Source organism: Ooceraea biroi, chromosome 3 (assembly GCF_003672135.1).
Source record: "Ooceraea biroi isolate clonal line C1 chromosome 3, Obir_v5.4, whole genome shotgun sequence".
NCBI classification, from domain to species: domain Eukaryota; kingdom Metazoa; phylum Arthropoda; class Insecta; order Hymenoptera; family Formicidae; genus Ooceraea; species Ooceraea biroi.
The window spans coordinates 15,707,520-15,727,208 of NC_039508.1; the positions used below are offsets into that span (position 1 = coordinate 15,707,520).

General features: G+C 35.6%; 1 protein-coding gene across 10 annotated transcripts in view; it reads left to right on the top strand.

Moving 5' to 3' along the window:
• LOC105277228 (metabotropic glutamate receptor 8) overlaps positions 1 to 19,689 on the top strand; it is a 101,863-nt gene that overhangs the window by 60,006 nt on the left and 22,168 nt on the right. For all 10 annotated transcript variants that reach the window (XM_026968572.1, XM_026968573.1, XM_026968574.1 and 7 more), the window contains 2 exons: positions 12,537 to 12,691; positions 18,157 to 18,405. In XM_026968572.1, coding sequence (XP_026824373.1) covers positions 12,537 to 12,691; positions 18,157 to 18,405 — 404 coding nt within the window. The remainder of the gene's footprint in view (positions 1 to 12,536; positions 12,692 to 18,156; positions 18,406 to 19,689) is intronic.

The following is a 19,689-nucleotide window of genomic DNA, read 5'->3' on the forward strand; positions in this document are numbered from 1 at the left end:
TTATGCGCGAATCCTCCTTCGTTGCATTTAAATGCAACTAGCGCTACGTAAAATGCGATGCGAGGAAGTGTTGCAAAAGGCACGATTGTTGAAATCTGTCCAGCAAAATGCGATGCACGCGAGCTGTATTTATTTTCTTTCTGTACACAGAGCAGAAAAAATGGAATCGCTGGACTGCGAGAGAAATGTCTTTTTGTTTCTTTTGCTGCGTTCGTTCCACAGAGATTTGAGTGAGATGTTCTCAAACACGGAAACGAATTATAGTTTCGCCTAACATTCTCTCAGTGTTTGTTCGAAAAAGTACATACGGAAAAATATGAGCAAAAGAATATTTTTCAAACCTATGTATATATATTAAAACGCGTATATAATTTTTAATATATATTAGAACCATTCAATTTATATTTAAATTATATTTAAATTAAAAGCATTTACCTTTCATTACTAAAAACCATGCTTTAATGTAAATTGTAATTAATATGAAATTCGACACAATTTTTGCATTATATGAAAGAAGTAAAATAAAAAAAGTGTCTATAAATTATATTGAAGCAAATAATATAATAGCAATTAATATTGATTTAAGGCATACTTTCTCTTCTTAAATAATTAATATTATTTTATCATTTATTTTACATACTGATGACATGTAAATTAATTATCTGCAATGCTAGCAATAAAATGCACTCTAAATTCTCATCTAGGAATCTGGCATGTAATATTAGTGTGCGTAATATGGGAGGTGTAATATCTGATTATCCTAAGGGAAGCCTAATGTGGTATCGGCAGAAACAATATCGAATTCGGAAGTCAACGCCCGCAATTAGGAACGGGCCTCTCAAACGCGTTGGCGTTTGTGTGTGTCTAAGCTAATTAGGGCTACTAAACATCGTGATAACAGTGAAATGCGCGGCAGAGAATAAAACGTAATGAGCAGCATGGATGAGTGATAAAACGAGACAAGCAAATTCTATAAATCTGCACTAGTGAAAGCAATTATGCAAAAATGAGCGAATAGAAAACGTTACATCTAATCAATACTTAATTAATCTATTACTTTCTACACAGAAAAAAAGTAAGTGTCACATCAAAATTTATATATACGCAACAATTTATAATCTTCGTAAAAGAATTTAATAATCTTGAATTTCAACTATATTATAATCTTATTTTAATATTACAATTGTCACCTGAAGAATACAATATAATTATTTTCTCGACTAGAAAATGCGTCAAATAATAACGAAATAAGATCTTCGTGGGCGTGGAGGTAAGAGACGTATTTTCACGTTGACGGGATTATATCTTATATCTATTATTTATTATGTGCACAATTATCACACTCTACCAAATTGTTAACCTCCACGCGAAGACAGCCGCGCGATGGTAATCTAAACTGAACATAACGCACAACGCGAAAACAGTTTGAAAATATGTTATTTTCTATTTAACATTGTTTCCTTTCTATTCAAGAAAATTATTCTTAAATAATAAAAATATATTTTTCCTGATTGAACTATACAAAATTGCTTTATTCAAGCAAGTTTTCTTCGTTTAACATGATATAATTTCATTATTTCATTTTAGTTGAAATTTAAGATTATTAAATTCTTTTACGAAGATTATAAATTGTTGCGTATATACAAGTATATAAGTTTTGATGTGACACTTACTTTTTTTCTGTGTACGCGCGTGTAAATGACCATTTGTATTACACAAATTTATATATCTTTCCACAATATTTCTCTCTCTAATTTAAATTAACTTGGAACACTTTATTTCAGAGGTAAGAGATAGATTTAATGCTTTGACCCCTAAGTCCGGGGAATGAGCGCTATGGGTTTTTGAAACTGACCTGCGTTTTAGCGATGGGCTGAAAACGGATTGGAGCGTAACCGAGCGGACGAGATAACATGGTGGCGATTAATCTCATGCCTTATGAAGTTGATATTCCGCCGGAATTTTGAGAGAGTTGAACAAAACGTGAAGGCGAACGTATGGTCCGAACATATTCGTGCATGTAATCCGAAATATCTGCGGTTCGATGAAAGGGCATTTCTGAATAATCCGCGTTAAAATCAGAGTGATAATAATCGTAAAAACCATTCGTTGCTATTTTTTTCATCCGCAGCTTTTAGAAACAGAATGCTACATATTGCAAAATTCGGAGATTTTCGCCTTTTTTGCAGTTTATTACACATTTATACTTATACATTTTATACTATGTCACAAATGATAGGTATATATTGATAATCATTTATACTAAAATTTTCTTGAGAAAGCAGCTGTAAAAGTAAATTAGTGAGAGAGCGGAATGAAATGATCGGCTGTAAAATAGATCATCAGATACGGAATCATTAAAGAATCGCAGTATTAATCATTTAGCGATGGCGCTATTACGGCACAATATCTTCCTGACACATATCCGCACATACGTGCATACATCAAATTTCATTCGAAATCTCTTACGAGCTTTCAGTCAAATCCCAATGGAAAATCCATTATGGAAGCGACTGCGAGCTGAAATAATGCCTAATTACCAATTGTGGTTATAATTACTGATGCTTCAATGTGCTTAACGGATGGCCCGAACATTTATTATAATCAATTATTAAATTATTACGTGCGCGATGATGGATGTCATTATTACAATTCCGATATTACATTATTATATCGTATCTCACGTTAACATTCTCAACACAAACTGTTATTACGGAATGTCTTTGAAACGATTTCGCACATTATCGCAATTTTCATCTTGGTTTTCATCTTTTGATTGTCAGTGCGTTATTTGTTCTCGGATAATTGAGCCGTTGAGCGGAACAATAGTATCAATCATATTCTTCCATTTCGAAGAACCAAACCATTTATGGAAGTACTTGATATAAGTCGGGAAAGCATTAAAATCCAACTGCTTTTATCGTTTTAACAACTATTTTGGTCGAAGATAACTCATGGTTCAAAGAAGAGAATTACAAAGGAAAACATTTAAAACGTCTCTTGTAAAAGTAATTAAATGTTATGCTTGCACACATAAGTGATCAAGGAAGGTATTATAGAAATATACTTATATCATTATACTTATATACTTAGATCATTTTTATGACCAACACTCAACGATTTATTTAAAATACAGAAAAAGAAAATTTAATAAACATTTTGATTTCCAGAAATTATTGTATTAAAAAGAGATATATGGAAACTGCTTGAACATGAGTTACCTCGATATACGATGTTATTCGAAAGCTTCTTGCGATGTCGAAAATGGTCACCGAAGGTGGTCAAATTCTTGAAGATCTCGAACAATTTGCGATGCCGTGCAAATATTGGAAAGCTAGCAAAACTTGAGAGAGAGAGAGAGAGAGAGAGAGAGAGAGAGAGAGAGAGAGAGCTGTTTCAGAAGAACCGGAAACTAAACATAACGATTCGCTCCAATAAATGCAATCGAACTTTTTGCGTCATGTATTTTTACTGCAGCGGCCGGACTGCTCGATTCAGTTGCTTTAACAATAGGCAGCTAAAAGCAGAAAGCACAAAAAAGAGCGCGCAGCCTACATTATATCATGCATTTGAAATTTTTTTGCTTGGCATGTTCATTATCCCGGATAAAAAATTCCGCATTGTGAACCAACGAGGAGTTTATTAATCGTGTAGAGTTTCATGTTTGATTTCCTGAATACAATTTTTTGTATTTTTATGTAACAAATACGATAAAATATGTTATATTTTACTGTTTGCTTTCTATCGTAAATTTATTACAATTAAATGTTATCTTTTTCCATTTTTAAATGAAATAATATTTTTTATCATGTGTTTTTAATATAAATGCATGAAATAGCTAATCAAATAGAAATTTGCAGTAACAGAATATGTTTAACTTAAAAGTATTCTTAAAATTTTATTTTATTTTGTGTCGAATCTTTTTAAACTTTAAAATAATAAAATTCACACACACACACACACACACACACACACACACACAGAGTTATTACAGTTAACATTAAAAAATTGAAATTATTATTTTAGTCGGATATAATATGTGTGCAGACAATTTATATTATATTATTCATTTTAAGATAACTATGAAACGCAAAATTATATATAAATGATTTAGTGCAGGCTATGAAAATGGTAAATAAGACGTCGTTATAGATACAAGTTTCCAGAAACTTGCAAATATCTTGATTCTGCATTCTTATCTCTCGGAACTTTTCCACATATGCATCGCATATCTGAAACGTTACACGTACGTATAACTATTATAGCAGGATTTGGAATTTCTCCAGAATCTTGCAATCTATCGCCGCTCGATACAGTTTCACTTTGCATCTATAAAGATAAGTTACAGCAATCGTCCCGATCATAAACTTAATTTAACATTTTTGGCAAAACACCAATACCTTTTGCAAGTTATTAGCAATGAATGTCAGAGAAAGTTTAGAGATTTTTTCATATAAAGCTCCAGAAAATTTATAGACTAAAAAATTTGCTATTTATTACAATATTAAAAGACTTTGATTTTAACAAGATTACAATTTGAGATTCGGTTACAGAAATAATCAAGAGTCTTATACTATAAGAGGCTTCTTTAATATAATTCTTGCTAAGTAAAAATCGATTTTAAAAGGAATCTCTAACTGGAGAGGACTCGAGGTATTCTGCACGTAAAATCTTATTTTTATGTAACAATGAAGCTATTCTCGTGAAAGCCAACAGATGCAAATAACGATATTATGGAATTAATATCAGAAGTCTTTTGCATTGAATTTTGTGCTTGTGGATTTCAGACCGTACGAAAGACATCGTTTTCCTCCAGCTGCAATGAAAAACGCGGAGAATTAGCTCGTCAACGAGTTATTCCCACGGAAAGGTGATAACCAACTCTATTCTCGTTTCGGTTTCTAGTCGATCACAGATAAACGCATTACGCTATGTCCATTACCGGACTTTTCCAACCGTTCTCATTTCGTCGTCCGAAAAGCAACGTTGATAATACGCACGCGATTCTTCAAATACTACAGGCAGTTCACACTTAATGTAGTTTTTCATGAAAAAAATGAAATTATTTTATTATGCAGAAATATTGATTTTGTAGTCAGTTATCGTTTATATTATCATTAGTAACATGCTTTGCTCATTCCAGTCGCGGTTTAATTAGCTAATTTATATTCTTTTCTGCGCGCTTATTTCCTCATTCATTTGTTCTATAATGTAAACCTATCCGTTTACATTATATCATAAAATGGATTAATGAATGCGCAGTTCCCGTATTTCTCGAAAGAATTGTCATTTCCAGAATATGACAAACCCTCGTTTCACGTTCGTATCTACTTTTATTTAAAAATGTCGTAGCATTCTCGCTTTGTCCAATCTCGGCACCATTATTAATTTTCGCGAGACTTTCGCGAGTTCTTCACGCGGTGACTGTCTCGCGAAATGTTCTGATGTTTTTAATATCTGGAAGAGAAACTCTCTCGGGCGTTTTGCCACAATCCCGCACTTTGAAGAGGCCGCGCGCGCGCAGTTTCGCGCCGTGAAAAAATCCGAAGCGGTCTGATATTCATCGTACACTCCCGCTGGTTGCTTTGAGCACAAAGAAAACGGGCACCAAATTAAATGTCGTGTAGTTGCAACAATGCATTTTCCACGTTCAAAATCGATAATGCTAAAATAATGGAAGCCTCGCCGATTGCGCGATGCGCAAGAAACACTTGTGATAAAAATGCATCGAGAACTCTCGTCCAGTTAGTATAGAGATTAATGAAAAAATAATTCTCATCAGAGATCAAATAAAATAAAATATACACTAATTCTCAGACTAAGGAAAAATCAGAAAGAAGAACGAGAACTTTTTTCACTCCTGTAGACTCTTTATGGATTATCCACGAGGCCTCCATTTTAATATTGAGAGATGCTGAAAAATCCGCATGCAGTTTATATCAAGTTTATACTAGCATTATCTTCTGAATATGTAGAAAGAAACTAGTAGCTTTTATAGAGGACTCTTATTCGAGGGAGCACTCTCATTATGAATATATCTGCCATCGCATCGACCCCAAGTCGGGATCATCCCGTTTAAGTCATTACTTTCAGCGGATTTCAGATTTCAGATGCTCTGTCGGAGATTGCATTTTCCAATGATCATCAGCATAAAAGTGGGCACTTTATGAATACTCCGCATGTAGTAACTGTAGGTACACGTATTCGCATATCAAGTAGCGTCTCGGCACGTTAACAGGCAGTGCTTGAAACTCTAGTGGGTCGTACACATTCTAGTGACTATATGGAGAGGCTATCTGTCTCATATGTCTCCTAAATACAGGTGCACTTAATCTTTCGAAAAATGAAAGACAAACTAGCTCAATAAAGCTGTGCTGGCTTATAGTGAAATTTCAAGGCGGAAATTAAAAAGTTTTGCATGGATGATTATAGGATGAAGGATTGCACCCTTTCAGCTTTCTTCAGAATGCTGAATGGAAGAAATCGTTCAAGAAACGCTTTACAATAACGATATTTGCCTTCAGAATAATCGCATCGATATTGGCAAATAGGCAAATATTAACAACGGATGAATTCACTGACTCGATATACCGATCAGAGTACGAAGTGATGAAAAACGTTGTATCCTTGTCTTTTTTTGTTCTCTTTTGAGACATCGACAGTTCAACAAAATTGCTCCGCACAGTTCTCTTTCTTTCTCGTTGCATTATTCTTCCACGGGAACATCGATGTCTCACGAAGACTGCACAGTTCTTTTTCGCGGCCGTTGCGGCCCGACTGACGTAAATGCGAACGAAGCACGAAGAAATGCAGGCAACTACCAGGGAATCGGCTTAACCGCCTCAGCAGCGATCTGCGAGATGTTCGTCGACGTGCTCTTCCTGGGTCGTGACGTAAGTCCAACGAAATCGTGATGTATGGCTTTTCCTTCTCGCTGCTTGCTCTCCATTTGCGTGGCCCGGGACGACCCAGCGCGGATAATCGCATCTTACACGTGTTCCGTCAGTGTTGGCCCGGAGACGACGTATTTCAATCTGGTTCACGTCATGCCCGGGGATTCACTCCGCACGAAACTTCCGATTAACGCTAAACGCCGTGACTGCTGAACTTGCCGAGACGCGAACGCAGGCAACTCGTCATTAATTCTCCGCGAGCAAGTGATCAAGCGAAGCTGGCAAGCCGGGAATTAACGATATCAGTGGCATTTTCGGTATCAGTGGAAATTTCTGCAGCGTCATGTGTTCTCCGTCACTGCTGCTGCTACTGCTGTTGCTGCCGTCTCTTCTTTCTCTCCCATTCCTATTTTACTTCAGTTTCTCGGTGTAGATAATTTATATGCATTTTTGGTGATATGTCTCGCGGAAGGAATACCAGACAGCAAACTGACGTGAACTGATTCTCGCATCCGGCACGATTTACTTGCTGACACGTGGCACGTCGCACCTGTGCGACGTATTTACTCGAGTGAGAGTTTGTCCTAATCGATCAGGGCTCCCTTCAGCCGCCGGATGCGCTCCCGCGAGGAGGGAAAGGGACTTCCGCCCGACGCACGGAGTAAGAACATCAGTCTTTCTCACTCTTTCTCTCTTGCTCTCCATTGATGTATTGAACGGGGGATTTTTCCCCTTCTCGAAAGAAGCGCCAGGTTGTCTATTTAAAGCGACAAAACTTTATTGCACATTCAAGAGGAAACGATACATTATCGAGCAACCACCTAGCACGGATACCTTGTAGTCACGCCATCGGCCAACAGATTCCACGGGCAACGGAGGGTTTTTGGCGAATTGCCAAAAGTCCGAAAGAGATGTCGGCGTCGACGTACGAAAAAACCCGGGAAATATTTTCCCGCGCGAGCCATGTTACTCCTGACCATCATACGTTAATGGAGAACATCATTTACCCTTTAAAGGTTTTTTTATTTCTGTTACACTAAGTTGGCGTACGATGAAGATACGTCGTTTTAATTGGGATCGTGGGATGACACTTGGAAAAAAAGACATGAACCGGAAGGAAATTCTATTGTTGAGCACGATTTCATTCCGTTTCTCTAAGGAAAGAGAATTTCATTGCAATTTTATTTCCTCAAGCTAAACGTGCAGTTCTCGACAAAGTTATCCATGAGACTAGCCGTTTATTCTTTACTTTTTTCTCAGTTAAACTCTTTCAGCTTTCCTTGATAAAAATTCAATTTGATGCTTTGATTCTTTCCGCAATCTGTAATAATGTTAAGTATCCTGACAGACAAACATATTACATTATTATTTTGTTAGATATTTCACTTTAAGACTTTATGAAGCGTAAAATTATATTATCTACATGTATTTGTTATTAGGATAAAAGACTTGGGGCAAGGAAATTGCTGATCGAGAAAGGAACTCCTACAGTAAATGAAATGTAATGAAACTGAAATTGCAGACTGCACTGTCGCCATCCGTTTTATCTACCGATTCCTCGGCTTGTCCGCAATTGGTTTCTCTTAAAAGAAAACAACTATTAACTGCAGTTTACGACACGTAAACCATTGAACGATCCACCCTCGAAGAAAATACCCGTAACGTAATTTTGCGAGCATTACATCCGTTTTTCTATACGAGTGGCATGCTCTTCTGAAAATTTCGGCTGTAGAGGTATCTGCAGAGTTGTTGCCTATTTGTAGTTAATAGTAGCTAGTAGTAACTCGAAGCTGATAAAACCCTTAGTCAGAGGGAATAACTCGCTGCGTGTGCACACAATTCCTGGCTTCCTGCCTTTATTCTTCATCGGATGCGAGACAGACGAAGAAGTGGATAGTTACATTCCTGGTAGCGATCGGAATCCTGACCTCGATATATCGTGGTAAGATCGATCGCTCGACCGTCCTCGTACGTTTGCCCTTTGCTTTATTTTATAATATGTCAGCAACTTTCATGAGTTTGTTCAATACTTCGAGCGGACAGTGTTGTTCGAGGCAAAACGCTGAAATGTCTAGATATCGATGCGATTTTTCTGAAAATATTATATCTTGTAAGTTTGATTTTGTATTAGCTATAAGTTATAATTTGTATATACAAACGAAGGTAGATGAAAGGTGAACATCTATACAGGCATACTTTTCATTAACGAAATTTTCTATTTTTTGATAAACAAATTACTAAAAAAATGAAATCTAAAGTACTAATCTAAAGTACTAATTATGCATTAAAGGAGATCTGTATTCTGTTTGCGCCCTATCACATTAACGTTAAATCATTTAAATAATTTAAATCTAAAAGCTTTTACATGTTTTTTCTAAAGAAAAAGGGCTAAGTGTTGTTGATTGTTGCATGCCGCATATATCGAACCCCCTGTGTGGAAAAATAGCAGTGTAAATCAAGTGTATAGCTTGGCTATGACGTTGATTGGATCGCGCGTCATATCAGAAAAGTTTTCGCACGGTCGCATTTCGATTTCTTGCAACACAAGAAAGTTGTTTGATTGGACTCCAGTTCGACCATTTGAACGCGATGCTATTTCCCATAGTGCTTCCAGCTCTAAGGGGGAGCTTTTGGTTACTTTTTCCTACGGTTAATCTTCTTACAGTGCGGGATCGAGGCGCGAATGGGAAAGAGGCTTACGCGCGACAAAGTGCATAGAAACGGAAGAAGAAGAGGTAGGAACACCGCAGAGAGAGGAAACCATGTGTGTGAAGTATAAGTTGTGCTAAGCTGTGCTACTGTAACACGAATCGACACAACTAAAGAAAATTCGAAAATATTAAATTTTGAATTCACTCTTTTTCTATGGATTTTTATCAATTCCTGATTATCGAGATTATTTTTTATCACTTGCTTTTACTGTATATTTAACAGTAAAATAGTATATTACTATCAGTATAACTTGCAGAAATTTGATATTTGCAATATGATTTATATATGTTTTTTTATCTTTGTGAATTTTTTTAGCGAAACGGAATGAGTTATCGAAATTCTTTTAACAATGCAACGCGACACAAGTTACCGCCAATTTAGGAATAAATTGAGCTCGATCGCGAAAAAGTGGAGCCAGTAAAAATTGTTTTCTGTTATTTTTTTGGTTACTGTTGGAGTTATCGATTTTTTTGCGGTACAAATCAGCACAGAAATAGCACAATCTAACACAATTGAGAAAAATACAAAATTAAAAAAGTGTGTGTAAGTACGTGCTAATCTCACTCACGTGAGGAAATCAGCAAAATTATGAATTTAGATATCCCCACGCAGCCAGGGCATGCAATGTCCACAACATGAAAAATACGAGACACGGCATAATGAATCAGTCTAGTATTTTAATTATGAGGAATTTCATGCGCAGATTTTAATTAAATCCTGCCTTCCGCCGATTGCGCAAATTAGCACTTCCATCTATAGATTAAAATATTTTTAATCACAGATTTAATCCACGCTTTTATATATTTATTCTTTTGAAATAAGCTCCAAATAGAAATATGTACGTGTGTATTTCGATGTGTGCGTATCGAATTCTGAGTAAAATGATGGTCTTGTTGTTCCCTATATATGTATATGTATATTTTAATATGTATTCTAATATGTATTCTATATGAGAAGCGCTTTTCTGCGACTAATGAAATTTGGAAATACTGTAATTAAGCTTTGAAACATTGCTACAGCTATCTAGCATCCTTATAGTATTAACTCAACCAAATCTAGCTTTCAGCAGTACCATATACATACCTTAATCGCACAGACTAAGGCTCGTATTCATATCATAAATTCAGCGCTAGATCTCGTTTTCAGCATGAGATAACGTTGCACGTGATTCCCATATAAAATAAATAAAGCCGAGAATTTCTCTCTCTCTCTCTCTTCTCTTAAGCATTACATTCTGTGCAAAATTTGAAGGATGAATGGAGATCTAAAGAATCGGAAATCTTCTTTATTACACATTCATTTGGTACATTGTCCAGCTAAAATATTTTGCTCTAAATATATGCATTGGGTAAATCTACAAAATTAAGTCAATTTCTTTAGTAGCATGAAAAATATATCTAAAAATATTGTAAAAAAACAATTAATTTAGTTTTTGTTTGCAACTTTAAGGAAGATAAAATCGACAAAACTTTTAGAATCTGAACAAATTAATTCAACAAATCAGGAAGTGGACGTCGCGATATCTCTCCTTCCGATATCCTTCGTATGCATTCTTGCGCAACAGTCAACAGTCAAGCTGCCCCGATAACAAAGATGAACGCAGCGAAGCGAACAACGGCTTCGTAGCGTTTTGCAAATGGGGAAAAAGTGCAGAAGAAGAAAAAGAAAAGGAAGAATGAAAAGAAAAAGTAAGAAGAAAAGGAAGAAGAAGAAGAAAAAGAAAGAAGAAATTGCACGTCAGTGGAACGAGAGCAAATAGAAGCATGCGAACGAAACGGAAGACGCTGCTCCTCCGAACGCAACGGGGGATTACGAAATAACGACCGGTCGCGGACTGTCGCCGCTCCGTTTCATCGAACGAGGGTGGAAGCCGTCGAACGCGATGTCGCCCGGTTGCTTGCGATCCTCGGCATGATCCACGCGAGGCAAATAATTGACTTCTGGGCCGGGTTTCCCGACGCCGGAGAAAAGCCATTACCCGAGCGATTCGATTTCCATGGGCGGATAAGTTGATATCGATCTGCGGCTCGTTGCCGTGCTGCCCCCTCCCCCATCCCACCCCGTCGATATCTTTCCGGATTAACGCGATTGAATCTCATCGCGGTTCCCTGCAGGACTCAAGCGTACGACAGCACGTAATGTGCGACGGTACGTTCCCTCGGCGATCTTGTTACGACAACGATCAAGCCCTTAAAACAGACAAGATTGTTGCGGAGTGTTACACGTGCTTGTTCGCTCTGAAAACCGGAAGATAGAATTAGTCATATTAATGATGGCAGACACGATAATTATCTCTGCTGCTATGACTAATTAAGTTACCTAAATAATGGAATTTGTTTTCTAATTAATTAATTAATTTACTTATTTTCTAATTACTTTATTTGTTAATGATGTTGTATTTTGATTGCATAGTAAGAAAAGTTATTTTTTCTTGTAATACTTCTAGTGCAAAATAACGGACCTCTACGATTGTTAATGGAGTAAATCCAGGAAATCAAGTAGTATAAGTCAATCTCTAGTCTCACGGATGAGATAGATACTGACGCACCTTAAACTGCATTACGCTTAGGCATGCCAAGACACGTGTTGCTCCTGATATAAGTCAGGAGATATCATTAAACGTTTCAACTGAGAGCGGGATACGAATTCAATGAGTATTCTCGTGAGCTGAGGAATAATACGATTAATTAAAAGCATACAGGATTACGAAGATTAATTTTGAAAGATTATTAATTATAGGTACAATATGAGAAAAGAAAACAGGAAACAATGTATCGTTAGTAATGACATTAATAATAATGCGATAAATAGATAGACTTAATAATTGATTACAAGTTGTATGAAACCCCTTACTATATTCGCCGCGAGTTAATGATAGCCATCATTACCCATGATTCAGTCATCTTTATCGCTCGACTTATCTCGTTGCAGGAAGCTGCTTCAGGCAACAGTAAGGGCCAATCGTACGGGCCATTTCATGTGGGTGGGTAGCGATTCGTGGGGCGCCAAAGTTTACCCCGTCCGAGATCAGGAGTTCGCGGCAGAGGGTACCATCACGATTCTGCCGTATCGGAATGCCCTACAAGGTAAAGCACCCTTGTCACGCATGTGATTCTGTCATAACTAAAATAATTGGAAGAATATTTGCATTGAGTTTGCGTCGGATTAGGGACGAATGAAGAAATGAAAAACAGAATCAATAATTTCTACTTGGAGCAAATTGTCAGGAGGGATAAATAACGTAAATAGAAAATTATTTGATTGATAAACTCGAATAAATTAATTGATAAACAAATAACATAAATTTTATTGGATGAATATAGATTGATCAAAAACTTATTGATTGATTGAACTTTATTGAACGAAATGAAATGGGGGCATTAATCAATACATGATATTTTCCTGCAGATTGTTCATGTAATTTGTACATGTTTTTTCTTACTTTGTCTTGCATGATTAATTACATTCATGTCGAAGAGGAGATACTTTGTGATACGTTTTATTATAAATTTTCAAATAACGCATGATGATAAAGCTGATTCTCTAGTATGATCGAACTGCTTCAATCCTTCTATTCTGGTGAGAAAGACACATGCTTTAAGAATATCCGTTTTGAAATCTATGCTTTACGGATCTTGGATATCAATATAAAGGAAAACGCGTTCTAATAAAAAAACGGCATGCATGAAAAATGTATTATACAGGAAAGCTTTCAAGTGCCGACATCTTTATGTAAAGTGTTTGAGTAAACCGCAAAGCTATTTTCATAGAAACGAGCAAAACTTTTAAGCGCAAATTACTTAAAGCTTTAAAAAAAAGAGGAACGCCTTTGTTTCATATTTTTCTTATATCTTTTCTTTTTGGAACAAACTCGGCATCTCCATACTCATGCCACGGATTAAAAAACAAAGAAAATGTTGTTAAATTAATTTCCATTTACTTGTTCAATTTACTTTCAAATACTGTTTCTAACTACGCTTAATCGCTTAATTTTATTAATTATTTCAATTCCTTAACTCGATCTACTTTGCCGAGCCACAAGTGAATTTCCTTGTCATCAAGATTGCTTATGGTATAACTTCATTGCATGGACGTCTATTAAGCTGACACAGCCACTTTAGCACAATCAAATAAAACATTCATAGAAATTTAGTGCTCTTTTGTTGCTAATTTGTTGCTCTATTCCGGATTTTGTTGCTGCAGCCATTTCTTAAAACACAGTGGCTGTGCTAGCTTAAGTTTAAAGTTAGCACAGCCATATTAAAAAAATTTTTTTAAATAAAAAACAAGGCATAATTATTTAGTGCTATTTTGTTGCTAATTTGTTGCTTCATTCACAAATTTGTTGCACCACCCTTATCATCGGAACACTACCCTTAACTATTGCGCATATAGCACAACATCCTAGAACTCGAATTTCAGGAAAAATTACGACGGATTATGTTATTTCGATTTTGTTGCTTCACTTTTGATAGCTGTAGTCGAATTGGTAAAGACGTTATGGATTGTAGGGAGATTCATGTTCGAACCCTGGCTAAAGAGAGACATTTTTTGCAATAAATTGGTATTGAAAGTAACAGAACCCATGTAAAGCTGGACCCCCACCAACACCAAAAAAGTTCATAGCTATCAGAAAATTTAGTGCTAGTTATGTGCTAATTAGTTGCTCTATTCCCGATTTTGTTGTTCGAATCGTTTAGCAGGAAATTGCGATCAAAATGGGGGTTCCATCTCAACGTTAAGCCGGCCTCTCCCATATTGAAGAAACTATATAGAGTGCTCGAATCAACAAAACAACTACACTGGAATTTGTTGCTATTTTGTTGCTCTAAGATAGTGTAAAGTAATTTAAAAAATATAATACTGTTTACAAGATACTAACATCCGCGAACAAGTACAACGCAGCGCGTCATAACTCTACCGACAAAACTCATTGCAAGAAGGTATTGCTAAAAATTACTAACCGTAAAACACTTTTACATGAATAAATATGTACAATAATTAAACCACAACTAAGTTAAATTAACAATTATTAAATAAACATCAAGCAATCACAGACTAGGCGCTTTAGCGATGAGCTAAATTACTTAAAAAATTTGTTGCTCGCAAGAATTTGGTCTTAAACTGTTCCCTGCATCACGGGCTATCGAAAATTACCAAAAACTGAATTTGTTACCAGTTCCAAAATGGTCCAAAGCAGCTGCTATACAGGGTGCGGCAATAACTATTACCACCTTAAATATCTTCTAATTTATAAGGTCCAGAGGAAAATTTATGTAATCAAAATTATACGGTACGAAGGGGGCTAACATGGCGATAATAATTTTTGTCCTGGTGGAGGCGCTTCGAAGATATCAAGGTCACCTTCATTTTTTTTAATAGGTTCGGTATGTTTTTTTCCATAATTTTATAGAGGAGCTTAAAACAAGTACGGAACTCATGACACAAAATTATTGAACAAGATTAAATGTAAATGAAAACGATAAAAAATACATTTTTATATTAAATGAAATTTACGTTTAAAAGATGTACGAAATGACGCTTTATTAGTATGTTTTGTCGGAATGTTTTGATTTTGACATTCCTCATAAATGAGGATCAACTTGTTCTTCAAACGGATACATCGATGAAAATAAATAGGATTTTAAATGTTCGACGCGAAGGCTGAGTGCGATTAGGATATCGTTCAGCGTATAAATTTTGCGCTCTCACTGAATTTTTTTGACATTCTCCATAAATGAGATCATTCTCCATCATGTCGATTTGTTCTTCAAATGAATACATCTTGCACGATTGACTTATCTATCGATACTACTTTTTATGTTTATCTTATCCTGTGAACTTATTAAGATGGCCTTCAAAAGGTCTTTGTTTTCATTGAAATAAGTTTACGTCACTATTTATTTTCATCGATGTATCCGTTTGAAGAACAAGTTGATCCTCATTTATGAGGAATGTCAAAATCAAAACATTCCGACAAAACATACTAATAAAGCGTCATTTCGTACATCTTTTAAACGTAAATTTCATTTAATATAAAAATGTATTTTTTATCGTTTTCATTTACATTTAATCTTGTTCAATAATTTTGTGTCATGAGTTCCGTACTTGTTTTAAGCTCCTCTATAAAATTATGGAAAAAAACATACCGAACCTATTAAAAAAAATGAAGGTGACCTTGATATCTTCGAAGCGCCTCCACCAGGACAAAAATTATTATCGCCATGTTAGCCCCCTTCGTACCGTATAATTTTGATTACATAAATTTTCCTCTGGACCTTATAAATTAGAAGATATTTAAGGTGGTAATAGTTATTGCCCCACCCTGTATAGCAGCTGCTTTGGACCATTTTGGAACTGGTAACAAATTCAGTTTTTGGTAATTTTCGATAGCCCGTGATGCAGGGAACAGTTTAAGACCAAATTCTTGCGAGCAACAAATTTTTTAAGTAATTTAGCTCATCGCTAAAGCGCCTAGTCTGTGATTGCTTGATGTTTATTTAATAATTGTTAATTTAACTTAGTTGTGGTTTAATTATTGTACATATTTATTCATGTAAAAGTGTTTTACGGTTAGTAATTTTTAGCAATACCTTCTTGCAATGAGTTTTGTCGGTAGAGTTATGACGCGCTGCGTTGTACTTGTTCGCGGATGTTAGTATCTTGTAAACAGTATTATATTTTTTAAATTACTTTACACTATCTTAGAGCAACAAAATAGCAACAAATTCCAGTGTAGTTGTTTTGTTGATTCGAGCACTCTATATAGTTTCTTCAATATGGGAGAGGCCGGCTTAACGTTGAGATGGAACCCCCATTTTGATCGCAATTTCCTGCTAAACGATTCGAACAACAAAATCGGGAATAGAGCAACTAATTAGCACATAACTAGCACTAAATTTTCTGATAGCTATGAACTTTTTTGGTGTTGGTGGGGGTCCAGCTTTACATGGGTTCTGTTACTTTCAATACCAATTTATTGCAAAAAATGTCTCTCTTTAGCCAGGGTTCGAACATGAATCTCCCTACAATCCATAACGTCTTTACCAATTCGACTACAGCTATCAAAAGTGAAGCAACAAAATCGAAATAACATAATCCGTCGTAATTTTTCCTGAAATTCGAGTTCTAGGATGTTGTGCTATATGCGCAATAGTTAAGGGTAGTGTTCCGATGATAAGGGTGGTGCAACAAATTTGTGAATGAAGCAACAAATTAGCAACAAAATAGCACTAAATAATTATGCCTTGTTTTTTATTTAAAAAAATTTTTTTAATATGGCTGTGCTAACTTTAAACTTAAGCTAGCACAGCCACTGTGTTTTAAGAAATGGCTGCAGCAACAAAATCCGGAATAGAGCAACAAATTAGCAACAAAAGAGCACTAAATTTCTATGAATGTTTTATTTGATTGTGCTAAAGTGGCTGTGTCAGCTTAATAGACGTATTGCACGGTGTAGCAATATCGTTCCAAGTTTGACTTGATATTCATTAATCTCGTATGATAAATGAGTATTTTCCGTTTGCGATTATGTCGCATCATGCTCTACTTGTGGATTAGCATTTGTACATTGAAGAAACAAACGCGATGGAGGTGGCACTTTCGTTTTGTGCCAAGTAATTAACACAAGAGTGTCGAACCCTCGTTAGTCGGTCTGGATTACGAGAAATTACGGCCCACTGAGTGCCAAAAAAGACTACCGTTGTCAGGATGTTCATTAATTCTATAAACTGTCAGACTGGAAGAAGAGAGGGTGCCAAGATACGACAGATGCGGCAATTTTCGCGATTGCTTTAATTGTCGTAGGTCCTATCCTACAGAATCGCTCAAAGTAATGTATAAACTTACCAATATGGTAAGTTTAATCTATACTGTAAATCTACTTTTATTATAACAAACCAGGAAGAAAACGATACAATTATTACGTTAACTGTAATTAGCAAAATTTAATTTTACATATTGTTTATGAAAGTCTAGATAGTACACAAACTGGGAGAAAACATTGCAAATCATTTTGTATCATCATGCGCGAAACGAAATGTTAATTAAATAACAACAATTTTTAACAAGAACTATGTACGGAAATAATTTTTAAAATTATTATTTCCAATTCTTGTTAAAAAATAACTTCTATTTTATTTAATTAATAAACCATTTCCCGTATGATAATACAAAACTCGAAAAAGTTTGCAAAATTTTCTATTAGTTTTTCGTATAATCTAGACTTTTATGAAGAATAATCTATAATAAAATTAAATTTTGCTAAATTATCACAGTTAATGTCCGGATAATATTCATTGAAAATGTTTATTGGGACCATTGAAAATGATTATTAAAACTTCAAGATTTAAACGTGAGATTATTTTATTTGAATAAATATTTTCCTTGTGTGTGTGTGTGTGTGTGTAAAATGTTCTTCCTGCTTCAATTTTATCGCGGTGACCGGCGCAAGAAATTTTCCCAGCGGAAAAGCATGATGTATCAAAACCATCGAACGCCACTGAACGATTCGATTGTAACAAGTGTGGTTCGATTCTGGGTCGTGTTGTAGGTTTCGACGACTACTATTTGAGCTTGCGACCGCGAATGGGCGACGAGTGTCGCGGGCAAACGGAGAGCAATGTTCCCCATGAGTCGCTGCCGGGGAAGATGGTGAACTGCCGGAATATCTGGTTCCGAGAGTTCTGGTCACAGCATCACAAGTGCACTTTCAGCGTGAACGCGTCGAGCGACGTGACGCGTTGCACCGGCATGGAGGACCTCGTCGATTACGAACAGGAGGGCCTGGTGCCTTTTGTCGGTAACTATAAATTTATCATCCTGTCATTGCATCGCTATCTTGTCTGTTTTATTTTTACGACACGTAAAACATCGTGATAAAACATTGCGTGACGGCAACCAATTCATCTTCATATACTTCCCATAGAATTTTGATTTATGTATGAAATTTTTATCTAATTTCATTTTAACTAAAGAAATTTTTTAATTTATAATTATTAAAACTTGAGAATCAGTATAATAGTGAAATTTATTAAAGTTTTACTTAAAAAAATGTGGTTATTTTTCAAGAAATTTGACTTTCTGGCACTTTTAGAATTACTTGGTTTTGATAAAAAAAATTACGTTGTCTTTTTCTTGGACGATCTGTTGAACGTTCTGACAATTGAAGTTATCGCGTTAATTACACTTCCATCGCTATAAGTGATAATTGAATAATGTATGAGCAACCTTGCTGTTCGTACCACGACGTTTTATAATTAATTACGAAAAGTGCGAACTGCGTGCGTGAACGGAACGCTTTACGATCATTTATATCCCGAAGTGCGAAAGAAAAGATCAGTGCGGAAGGAAGGGCAAGGGACAAGACGAGCGGAAAGATAGTTATCGATGGCGAAGAAGAGTGGCGAGGAAGAGGAGTGTTCTCGGCAACCCTCCAACTTTTCGTTACCCTTCGACCATTTTTCTAGCTGAAAAACAGAAACGAGAAAAACTTGGCCACCTCCGTTCAACCGTAATTCCGGCAATATATGACGAAACTTACTTCTCGCGGTGAGATAACGGCGTACTTCAATCGATTATGTATCGCGCAATTTCCTTTTATCCATAATCGATCTCCCATTTTATAAATTATCCACTCCTACGTACACGTGCAACTGCACATTAAACGCGATTCAATTAATATATCTGCATTTTCTTATTCACAATCGTTGCATTATCGGATCTCAGATAATTATAGTAGTCTTCTACGTTGCACATGATAATATATGAATTCATACAATTATTAATACAGAATCATATTCTGGAAATAATCATTTAACTAAAAAATATTTCTTTTAATTTATTAATGGACGAGAAATTTTAATAATATAATAAAATTAATTTCTAAGAACATATTAAGCCATTTTATCAGATTGAATCGTTTTGAATTTTCTCTATGTTGATAATATTTTAATTAATAATTCAGATTTATTTCCGATTTGTATTAAAACAATTTCACGCGGAATGTACGGATTTTCATTGGATTTGAATGAATGCTTGACCCATAATTCACGAGTTTGTAACAAATAAAATGGGGAAGAAGGGA